General features: G+C 42.0%; 2 protein-coding genes across 3 annotated transcripts in view; one reads left to right on the top strand and one right to left on the bottom strand.

Moving 5' to 3' along the window:
* Positions 1 to 11096, top strand: part of LOC128455795 (uncharacterized) — a 304659-nt gene that overhangs the window by 220624 nt on the left and 72939 nt on the right. The window lies entirely within an intron of this gene.
* On the bottom strand, positions 1198 to 10208 carry arglu1a (arginine and glutamate rich 1a). Its single transcript, XM_053439661.1, has 4 exons — positions 9642 to 10208; positions 6025 to 6250; positions 3205 to 3288; positions 1198 to 2696 (listed from the first exon to the last, which is right to left on the bottom strand). The coding sequence occupies exons 1-4, from the start codon at positions 9965 to 9967 to the stop codon at positions 2532 to 2534; spliced, it is 801 nt and encodes a 266-aa protein (XP_053295636.1). The 5' UTR covers positions 9968 to 10208; the 3' UTR covers positions 1198 to 2531.

Raw genomic sequence — 11096 nt, 5'->3', positions numbered from 1 at the left:
GCCTACAAGTCCGAAAGTGTGTTTCTTGCGGTGGGTTTTATGAAATTGCGTCAACAGCAGTTCAGTTCCATGTTAAGTTCCACAGGTTTGCGGTGTCCTGAAATGATGTAGTGAAAAAACTGTGTATGACGGAGCAGCTCGAGTGTCTTTATTTTTAAACCTTTTTCTTCCTGCCTCTGAGAGGCTGAGACAACTCAGTCAACCCGGCTCGAGATCAGGCCGAAGAAACACTCGCACACACAGTACTTCACTCACAGGGAAGACTTAGTTGAGCTGAGTTGTTTTTATGTTACTAACATTTAGTCGAACATTTTCTTGCTAACGTTAAACCTTGATGAATCAACTTCAACTTACCCGTTGAAAGTATACAGCAGAAATTTGAACGATATTTTCCCGCAAAAATCCCGTTATTTTATAAAACCTATACATTTGTTTTAAATCTTTTTTCCTTCTACTTTCTATCAGCTGGTGCACATTTCCATTTAAAACAGTTTTGATTATTGCTGTATTTGAGCCGTTTTACTCAATAAACTGCTCGTTTATTTACGGCCACTTGTTGGAGGACATCAGCGGATGACCGTGGTCCGCACAGGCCGAGGAGGAGCATGTTTATTCAGCAGCGCTGCGGCACCAAGCATGGATCATCCTCCTCGGCCTCTCTGACGGAGGTCCGTGATGGACGGTGGGGCTGAGCTCTTACTGGCTGCGATTTTATTCTAAAAAGTAGGTTCGATCCCTCATCATAGAGAAATGTCGAGCGTCACTCGCCTATTACCGGTCTACATGTTGAGGTGTTTTGAATGGTTCGATCAAATTGTTTCCGTGCAGTAAACACAGGACTGAGGCGGGTTTAAGTTGATCCTTCACCCAAGGCTTCACATGCACGAAACACCAGAGGCTGGAGCTGCTAACTCACACTGCTTTGTTAATGTAGACTTTCTAGATTTAACTAGACGATGAGCTGTTTCTGCATGAGAGGACGTGTATATGTATTAGAGTACCACCGATACCATTCAAATCTGTTCCTGTACAGCTCAAACTGCTGTTTATTTTATTATCTCAAAGGAAACTATAAATAAACTAAACTTTAAGTCTAATATAATTTCAGTTGACTCCCCACTTCTCCTTAACTAGTGTATTGTAGTTAAACCCATAGTGAAGAGTTATCAGTGAATTAAGAACATCACAAACAGAACATAGGCATTCAATGGATTTACTCAACTGTTCAGTCCCTTAACAAATGGGGGAAATTACATGATAAATTCAAAATCCCTCATTACATCTTATACCCACCTGAGGTCAGCCCCAGTCACAACCTCACACACAGTCATTCACTCACACACTCACACTAAGCTCAAACCTCATCTTACCTGAACTTGTCCATCCAGTACGAATCAAGACTTACCACGTGAGGCGCATTGCCACGTTCATTTACTACAACAAAGTTCAGGGACAGAACATCGAGTCTATAGTTGGGAGTTTTCGTGCATTTCACTGATTTCCCACTGAGTCTGATTAAACAAAGCTCAAGTATTTACCATGACTCTAACGTTACCTTGTGTAATTGGGGATCAATTTCTTAACACACTCTTTACTTGAGAGGGGTGGGAGCGAACACATCACAGCAAGGCTAAAAACATTACATCATACAGGAGGCATCCCCTCTCCTCGGTTACCCACAAGCCCACTTATCATAGACGGGACACATATCCTGCTGAAGGTTTGTGGTTCAGTCATGGGCAGCTTGGACGTCGAGGCTGAGTTCACTTGCAATGCAGCAACTTCAAATCTAACATAAGCTTTACATATCCTCTCTGGACAGGCTGCCATGTTAATGTTTTAGTGACAAATAATATTAGCGGTATATCAGTAAAATAAACTGTGGATTTCTATGGTGATCCGATCACATATACACAGGAAGTAAGGTGGAAGAAACAAACCTGTCAGCTGGATGGGAAGTTAACTTTGAAAGGCTGTGCTGTGATTTGTCACCATTATGTCAACCACTTCAGCTATTTGATGAGAAAAAAAAAGGAAAACAACCCGTCCACTCCCAGGCTGCCCATGAGCTTTTACAGTTAGCTGACCTACACAAACTAGACATCTTCTATATCAGGGACTGGCACTATATTGTAGTTTGCTGACATGTAAGAAGAGTACAGGTGCACAGTTGTTCACCATTACACCAAAATTAAGACTTGCAGAGCAAGGGATCAGTTATAGCATTCTACATCAAAAGTTCAAGTTCCCTAAATATGAAAATAAACTGAAAAAAAGCAAACAAGTCCTCTGTGCCATAGGGATGATAAGGGTGGAGGGAGCACTCCTCTTCAGGGCCAGAGAGGGACAAGGGGCTTCATTGGGACAAGCAAGTTAACACAATGGTCTGTTTGAACCCCTTTCCTCGGCCTTCCTTCAGCACTTCCAAAACGAAGCGAGCGTTCAACAGAGGAGGATTGGGGTCAAATGATGAAGGAGAGCTGGATGGGAATGAAGGCAGGGCATGACATGTGGACAGCAGGGGAGCAGTTTTATTCAGTGGCCTTGAGGGAGAAGGAGAGCTTGGGCCTGGATTTGCCCTTGCCGAGGATTATTTTCTGCTCCTCCTTCTGCTGCTTCTGACGGTCCTGCTCCAGCTTCATACGCTCCTCGTGAATCTTTCTCTGTTCCTCTACAATACGCAACTGCTCCTCAGCCTGTCAAAAAACATACAAAGCAAACACAGCATAAAAACAAGGTCAGATAAGGATAGAAAGAATGACATTCAAACAAATGTCCACCAACCGCTGACAGTATTACAGTCTGTTTCTATTCCTACATGTGAAGCTGTTTTCTACAGTTTCAGTTTGTCCAAATCAAGATAGCAAAAAACACTGTTAATCGTACATGGCATACATACAAACCTTTAATCTAACCATGGCTAATTACCATCAATTTAAAGCCACTAAACGGAAGACCTCCTTTATATAAAAGATTTGTATTGAAAGATACAAACCTGACCTTAAAAGTGAATAAATCAGACATGGGGGTTCTGTTTTTCTTACTACACCAACTGTAGATTTGTTTAAATAGCAAGTGGCATCAGGAATCACTGAATGTGATTGGGATAATTTGGTCAAACAGTTAGTGTGTCATTCAGTGTGTTTTCTAAAAACAGGAAAAAAACTAAAACAGCAGCTTTGCTAGTCACAGAGCAGGGCGTACCAGTTTGGCCTGAGCATCGGCGATCTTGCGGTTATTCTCTTCCAGGATTTTTTCCAGCTCCTCCCGCTTAGATTTTTCTTCTTCCTAGATGGGTGACACGGTGCCATGTTAGCGCATGAAAAGATTACAGCCACTTTCTGTACATACATACACACTTGCCCTCTAATTGTGTGTCTCTCTCTCTGTCTCACAACCACACACGCAGACACACCTCAAATTCTTTACACCATAGAGAAGTTAGTTTAGCCTCTCGCACATGATGCCTGTCTGGTTGTAAAATAAATAGACGAGGCAAAAAAACCACGAACAATGAACCTTCTATCCCTTACCTCTACTGTTAAAACCTTCCTAAAAATATACAATCCAAGCCCCACCTAGGGCACTCATTGGATTACGGTGAAAGACATTCAAATTTAAAAACAAGAATTCAAACTGGAGGAAACCCACTCATTCATTAACAGAAACAGATATCATTGACAGACAATACGATCTAGAGGAAAGAACAATTGCTGTTTTTTAACATTATATGCAAGAACAAAGGATACAAATAAAGGAGGGAATAGTTTTGGCTCACCAATGCACGTATACCTACGCATTTTCCTTGCCTGTGTACCTACACAACTGGTGAAACCATTCGGCATTAAACGGTTGAATATTTACTGTCGTCCGGACTGTGTGGCCCCTGCAGAGACAGAGAAGCGCTCCTGGGGTGGGAGGGAGGGTAAGTAGGTATGGGGGGGTTCTGCCATACCGCGCCCTCGGCATTCCTCTTTATTACTCTGATCTCTGTACTGCTTAACTTGTGCCTGCAGCATTCTTTTTCTGATTTACCTTCTTTTTTTATTTTTAACAGTGGTTCAGTCCCCACCAAGGCAATAGAAGAGTGATTCAGAGTAGAATACAAAGAGGTGTCTGTGTGTGTTTGAGGAGGACCGGACCACGGTACACTTACAGTACAGGACACAAGTCACAGATGAGCTGAAAGGCTGCAGGCCAGCTCAGGTGCTAGTTAGGAAGGTGGTGAGTTGTGTTTCCAAAATAAAACACAAATGTATTTACAAAAAACAATTACAAACTTAACAGCAGCCCTATAGGAGAAGCAAGTCATGAGTTGAAAAAAAAACACAGTACATTGTTTTTTCTTGGGAGAAAAGGCTCTTTATCTGAAGAAAATTTGTATATTAGGAGATAAAGGTTAGACCAGAGAAAGATCAACTTCTCAGAGGAAAGAGGAAAATGTAGTGGTCCATCATTATGCTTTTCAGGGCTGAAGATTCTCAAAATAGGGAGTGGTAAAGAGAAGGTAAGGGAGTAATAAAAAAAACGTGTAAACCTGTAAATTGTCTTTGAATTAAACAAACATTTCTACACAACAAGGTTAACTTCAACGTGAGAGTTACAGAGAAGGAAAAATGTCTAGAGCAAAGACAAAACAGATGCCTATTTGATTTCACTCTTAATTTACTGTTGATCCATTAAAGCTTTTAGTCTGACTTTGACCTTTCAGTAATAGAAAAGCTTTGCTAAAGGTAACGACCACGTCCATAAACGTATCCAGGATGGAGGGTGGGAGATTTGTAGAGAAGAGCGAGTAGTGGCAATGCAAAAGATGGGATAGGGGTCAGATAGTCCAAGTCGGTAAAGATGGCAAACCCAGACTACATTCCCCCCCCCCCCCCCCCCCCCCGATAGTCCTGAGCCACTGGCTGCTCCGTATGCAAGTCGGGGTCACTAGGATTTAGCTGTCACTCTCATTTATAATACATTATTACTGTTGTATAAACAAACCCCTTTTTCTTAATGGCGCCTGGTGAGGAGGGGCACAGGGTTTGTCAGACAGATGTCTTCATTTACTGTTCAAAAAGGGGAAAAAAGAAGGAAAGGAGCTCATATTAATGTTAAAAAAGCCTAGGAGGGTTCTTTCAACTACTTTATTATGAAGACCAAAAAGGATTGGCCTTCTTTCTACTACCTGAACTGCCGGCTAACACGGTGAATGAGAAATAAGATTGTGGCATTTTTTTTCCTCCTTTTTTTAAAATTGCATTTTTTAGGCAATTCATTAATTTTATTAATATATAAAAATGGCCAGTGACGATTAAAGTCAAGTCTCTACAAAATAATTGCTCTCATCAGCACAGATATTTCAAGGTATGAAAGTAAGAGATCAAACCAAATTAGAGAAGGAGTGGATTTTGTAACCCAGCCATAGCAAACTCTCACAGGCAGACAAGGAAATCTTGAGTCGCCACATTTAACAGAGATAATACTCACATACCCTCATTAAGTATGAAGCATGTGAAACCAAAAATCCAGTACTTTTAGCTTCCCCATGCAAAAGCTTGAGAGCCTGTTCCCCATTGAATAACGGATGTTCCTGCACAAAAGTTTTGATTTCACAAATGAGAAAGTTACAGTTAGACTGATAACTGATATTAAGTAGGGCTGGTGCAAAGATCAGTTTGTACAGCCAAAACCCAAAAGAACAACACAACTACTGAAAGAACTTGATTTTAAGACTTTCATTATTCCACCTACTGAATATATTATATTAAGTATATTGTGTGAAAATTATTGATAATTCATTTGAACCAAGTCAGGCTTCCAGGCTCTGCGAGTACCCTCCCTGCAATGAATATTTTTACCGTGGCTGGATTACGTTTAGAAAAGGGGAGATGGGGTTCCTCAATCCCCACCATATCTGCATGTCCCTTAGAAAGTCAGAGCAAGTGACTGGGAGGGACATCGGGAAAGGGAGGTAAGGGGTTGCACAGATATGGAAGGAAGGGAGGGGCTGCATTCCAAACGACCGAGTGTTACCTCTCTAGCTTTCTGCGCTGACAACTCTGCCTGCCGCTGCTTCTCCAGTTCCTCTAGAAGCTGCCGCTCCATGATGCGCTTTGCTTCCTCAACACGTCGAAGAACCTCCCCTTCGATCTCGTCCTTCCTCTTCTCCAGCTCCTCCTCAACCCGCTTGGCCACCAGCTCCTCCACTCGCCGTGCCGTTTCCTCTTCAATCAGCTTCTCCTCTATCTCCAGCTGCCGACTGGAGTACAGATTAAGAGACAGAAAATGAGAGGAGGAAGAGCAGAAACACAGTGGGATTGTTTGAAGGAAATTTAGGCTTGAAACCTAACCTACCATATATTGGCCCTCACACTAGAGACACAAATATAACTAAAATTGTCACAGCAGGGCCGACCACAGGGCCATAATGTTGCTGGTTATTATGGTCACTCCCGATTTGATTGCAAAACCTCACCATTAGGTCCTGAGTACAAAGTTCAACGTCAAATTTGTCGCCAAGACAAAATGCTTGATTAAATGCGTATGATCATACACACAACTGAACGGGAAGAGGCATTAATTAAACTTCCCCTATGTAAATCTGTCAAGATCTAAAAAGTGAGATTAAAAAATTTGGCATAAAACTAAATAAAATAAAAACGATTCAACCACTCTTCACTGTTATTGTATTATATGATTGTGATCATTAAATAAATGGATTTATTTATTTAAAAAAAAAAAAAAAAATACTTTGACCTGCTGCTCCAGAAACTAAAATGTACACAAGGATTTCTCCTCTCGCTTTGAACTGCTCAGATGGAGTTTTTCGGCCAACGTTGGTGGATATAAGGCTGTTACATCAGTTATATCTTCTAAACTATTGTTTCATGTTTCAGTTTCGCCCACAAACAAGCTCTGCATACAAACAAAATGTGATTCACGAGAGGCAGGACTTCATAGTCGAATATCGTAGTTTTTAAAATTCTTACGGTTATGAAACCGGGATTTTGGTAAAATCGGTTAATCCTGACATCCCTCGTTACTACAAGGCGTTTTAAATGGTTAAAAGATTTTAATATTGCTGCCTCTTTATGACCTACAACAGCAAATTAGATAATCAAGGATAAATAATGAAAGAGGGATTCTGAGAAGAGCAGAGGACGACATGAGTGCCTTTACGTGAAAAAATGGCCTGTACTACAAGACAGGATTTGCAGTTATCGGGGTAACTCCAAGTTTAGTTCAGGGTTTCAGGTACTACAAACTTCTTTCACTTGGCAAGGGGTAAATCACCATGGCAACTTATGCTAGACAGCTAACCTGCTAGTCAGAGATAAAGATTAACCAGTATAAAATCTCCACCCACTGACCAATCGATTCATTTGAAACATGACATCACCGTTCTTAGAGGATCCTGGGGAGCATCTTTATGAAAGATACAGATTCTCATTGGAGTGAATAAGAAAAAAACGCCTAGACAAATTACTGTGCAATATTCACTTCAAGTTTCAGGGCTGTTTAGCTTCACCAAATGATAACCTGAGTTTGTTTCCTTGCTTCATTGCCAACATTTATCCAGTGTTTGTTCTTATAGTAATGTTATTTTATTTTTATCAAATGGTGGCAACGTTTTATGGTTTATTCCCAGGTGTGTGAACTGATGGGGATGTCAAGCCACCACAGCACAACATGTTGTAGGTCTTAAGATAATAAGATGCAGCCCTCTTTTCTTTTCTGCTGTCCCTTCATAAAATAAATATTCTGCAGTGTGGTGATATTTCTGTAGCAGTGCAACACTGCTGTTAGGTGCATATGGGGCAAAACTGCAGAAGAACTATGACAAATGCTGAAATAAAAGTAGGTGCAGCCTCACAGATCAGTGAAACACACCTAAGATTAAGATTAAGATGCATTTATTTGTCCCAAACACATGCAGACATGCACAGGCACACTCATGCAAGTAGGGAAATTTAACCTCTGCTTTTGACCCATCTGGTGCAGGACACACAGAGCAGTGAGCGACCATGTACGGCGCCCAGGGAGCAGATGTTGGGGGAGTAAGGTGCCTTGCTCAGGGGCACTAGACAGGGTAGGGAGAATCCTCTTTGATTTTTGGACAGATCAATCCAGGTTCGTCTTTTTGTTGTTTCTCCGTGGAGTCTAACCAGAGATGAACCAGAGACCTTTTCTGCCCATAGTCCAAGTTTCTGCCACTAGTCCACCGCCTCTCCCCCTGGATGGACTGCAGTTAGCAAGTGGTATAGTGGAACGGGCGAAAAGTTATGCTTCTGACCAGTCATAGTCACTGTTACCCAATAACATGTCATTCATGACTGACGCATGTAAAACCACATTGAAGGTTGGCTCAATTACAGCCCAGTGCAGTCCAAGTATTCCAAGACCCCAGCCCTTTACCAATCAATTATCAATGAACCCACCAGACTCGGCAGCAAAGTCAGTTGTTGAAGCAGATGGACACCCGTCATCCACCATACCTACTTAGAGTGTTGTTAAATTGACCCACACACGCACAAACTGTACTATGAACAGGAAACACAGATTTGGGTGGAGTGTTCAAACTGCTACTGACAACTGTTTACACACAACCTACTTTAAATTGCATCCAGTCAGGCAATGGGAAACCAGAGATCTTACACAACCCAGGACCATGTCCTTCCTCTCTCCCTGGGTAAGTGGCCCTGTGGCTATTACACATGAATGAATAAAAAGAGCCACGCAGAAGGCAAGGTGTCGGGACAGGGGCTCAACTCTGTTGTCTTTGTGCCTCTGGCTACCCCACACACCTCCACAATAGCAGCTTTGCTGACCAACAATAACCAGACAATGATTGTTGCGTGTGGCAAACACTGAATTGTTTTACAATGCAGATTACAGTTTTATAATTTTATCAGTACATCCTTAAGCAGCTAATCCACTCTGGAATGCACATTCAGACAATTATTTACATTGGGGTAGAACGTTGCTTCAAGGCCATATGACCAACTTGCATACTAAAAGCATCCTTTACTGCATGCCAACAGCATATAAACCTTTTCAGTTTGTCATCAAATATTTGTAGTGAATACCTCAGAGTATCAAAAATATATTCTAATAAGACTTGCTGCGACAACACCATAAAAGCTCAATATCTAATAGTGAGAGCTATAACTGATACATTAGAACATAATATTGAAAACTGATTACTGTTGTTGAACAAAATCACTACCATATGAAACTCCAATAAAAACCTAATTTAAAAGAATTGAGCAGTATAAAACTAGGTTAATTTGGAGATAAAATAGAAGTTCACCAAATCTACACAAATTGTGAATGTTATGACTCAATAGTCAAACGAATTTAGTTTAGTTTGCATTTGTCAGTAGCAGAAATAAAACTGGGGGGTAGGATCTAAGTCAAGAGGGGCGCTGGCCCCAGTGGCTGCGTGTTCAGTAAAGGATACTATTCTCCCTTGTAGTCATGGCTCTGTGGAGACGAGCTGATGTTAGCATGCTCTGGCGGCTAGCTTGTTAGCATTGACTTAGCTAAGAGCTAACGTTGCCTGTACAGCTGGACGCAGCCGTGCTAGCATTTAGCTTAGCACATATTGCAGTTCCCTTCGGGTAGGGTTATAGATCGTTAAAAATGCTTACATCTTCCTTTGTCTTTCCATTTCGGTCTTTCTTTCTTCATCTTCCTTCCTCTGCTTCTCGTCCAGGGCATTTCTCTTGCTCAGTGTCCGGCCGAAGATGTCGAGGCGCTCCGGCGGCGAGGCTACTCTTTCTCTGCGGGACGAAGTTGTGGTGGATCGAGACCTTGAACGAGACTCTCTGCGCCGGTTCCTTTTAGATTCTCGTGACTTGGAGCGTTTCTTCGTCCTCTCCTTGTCTCTGGACCGAGACCGGCTCCGTTTCTTGCTGTGCTTGCTGCTTTTGGAGTGTTTGGACCTGGACGAGCTGCGGCTCCGGGAGCGGCCCATGTTGTCCACCTCCACAAGTCGAGCGCTCTCAAACTGCTTTGTCCGAGCGGCTGTGCACAATATCTACAAGTCCGTCAAACCTGCTCCTTCTTGAAGGTGTTATGTATAATATCTGACCAAATGGACGTGCTTTAGCAGATCTATTTGGGTTAAATTATTATTTGGAAATGGTTATTGTTTTGTCCTGATAACTTGCTATGTAAAGAAAGATGGCGGAATGTCGACTTTAAAGATTCCCAACATGCACCGCGGCTGTCGGTATTTTCCGTCGATCTTCGGCTGCAGTCGGTCTCGTCCCGAAGCTATCGGTGGGCAGCGTTAGCTATGGGTAGGAGATGTCCTATAATCATCGAATTCTTAACTATACTATATTATTTTTTTTACTATATATTTGACATAAGTTTTTCACCATTTGGTGAAAAGTATCACAAAAAATGTGGTCAGCATCCCTGAAAAACCAGGAATAAAAGTCCGCTCCGATGCAGTAGATGGCGGCATAGCCGCTGTAGTCCTAATGTCACAGAAGAAGAAGCGTCGTACCTCAGCGTGACCTTACCATAAAGAGTGTCCCACCGTTTCTGGTACTGCCTGATAATCATAGCTATTTCTATAGGGCCTCACCACTGTCAGTGCTCAAGCCTTAATTATGGATCTGAACTTCATAGAATAAAAATCTAAGACATGTCTTGCTTGTCTGTGAAACTTTCAGTCAATCAGTTGTGTTGTAAGATGAGTTGCGGCAGCTGAAAAAACAACTGACCCGTCTCACTGTAGCTGTCTTGTCCTACAATGTTTCAGGTTCATACTGTGTCTAGTCCAGCATGCATCACATCGCATCTGCACTCAACAGACCCATATGGGGTTAAATGCACCCAGTATCAGGTATAGATAGAAGCAACCCACATGATGACAAGTCTTTAGTAAGATTAACACATTCACGAATTCATACCTATTTTTTTCTATGTGGGGTCCAGTATCTTGCCAAAAGATAATTCAGCATGGGGAGGATCGCTCTACCCCTCAGCCACAGCTGCCCCAGAGAAACGATACGAAACCAAAGCGCAGATCAGATCATTGAGATCAAATGTAAACAATGTAACAAGGACATGAAGTTTGGCTCGGATTTTTC

The sequence above is a fragment of the Pleuronectes platessa genome, chromosome 14 (genome assembly GCF_947347685.1).
Source record: "Pleuronectes platessa chromosome 14, fPlePla1.1, whole genome shotgun sequence".
Lineage (NCBI taxonomy): Eukaryota > Metazoa > Chordata > Actinopteri > Pleuronectiformes > Pleuronectidae > Pleuronectes > Pleuronectes platessa.
The sequence above is the reverse complement of the archived record's forward strand: the minus strand, read 5'-3'. Positions and strand labels throughout refer to the sequence as shown.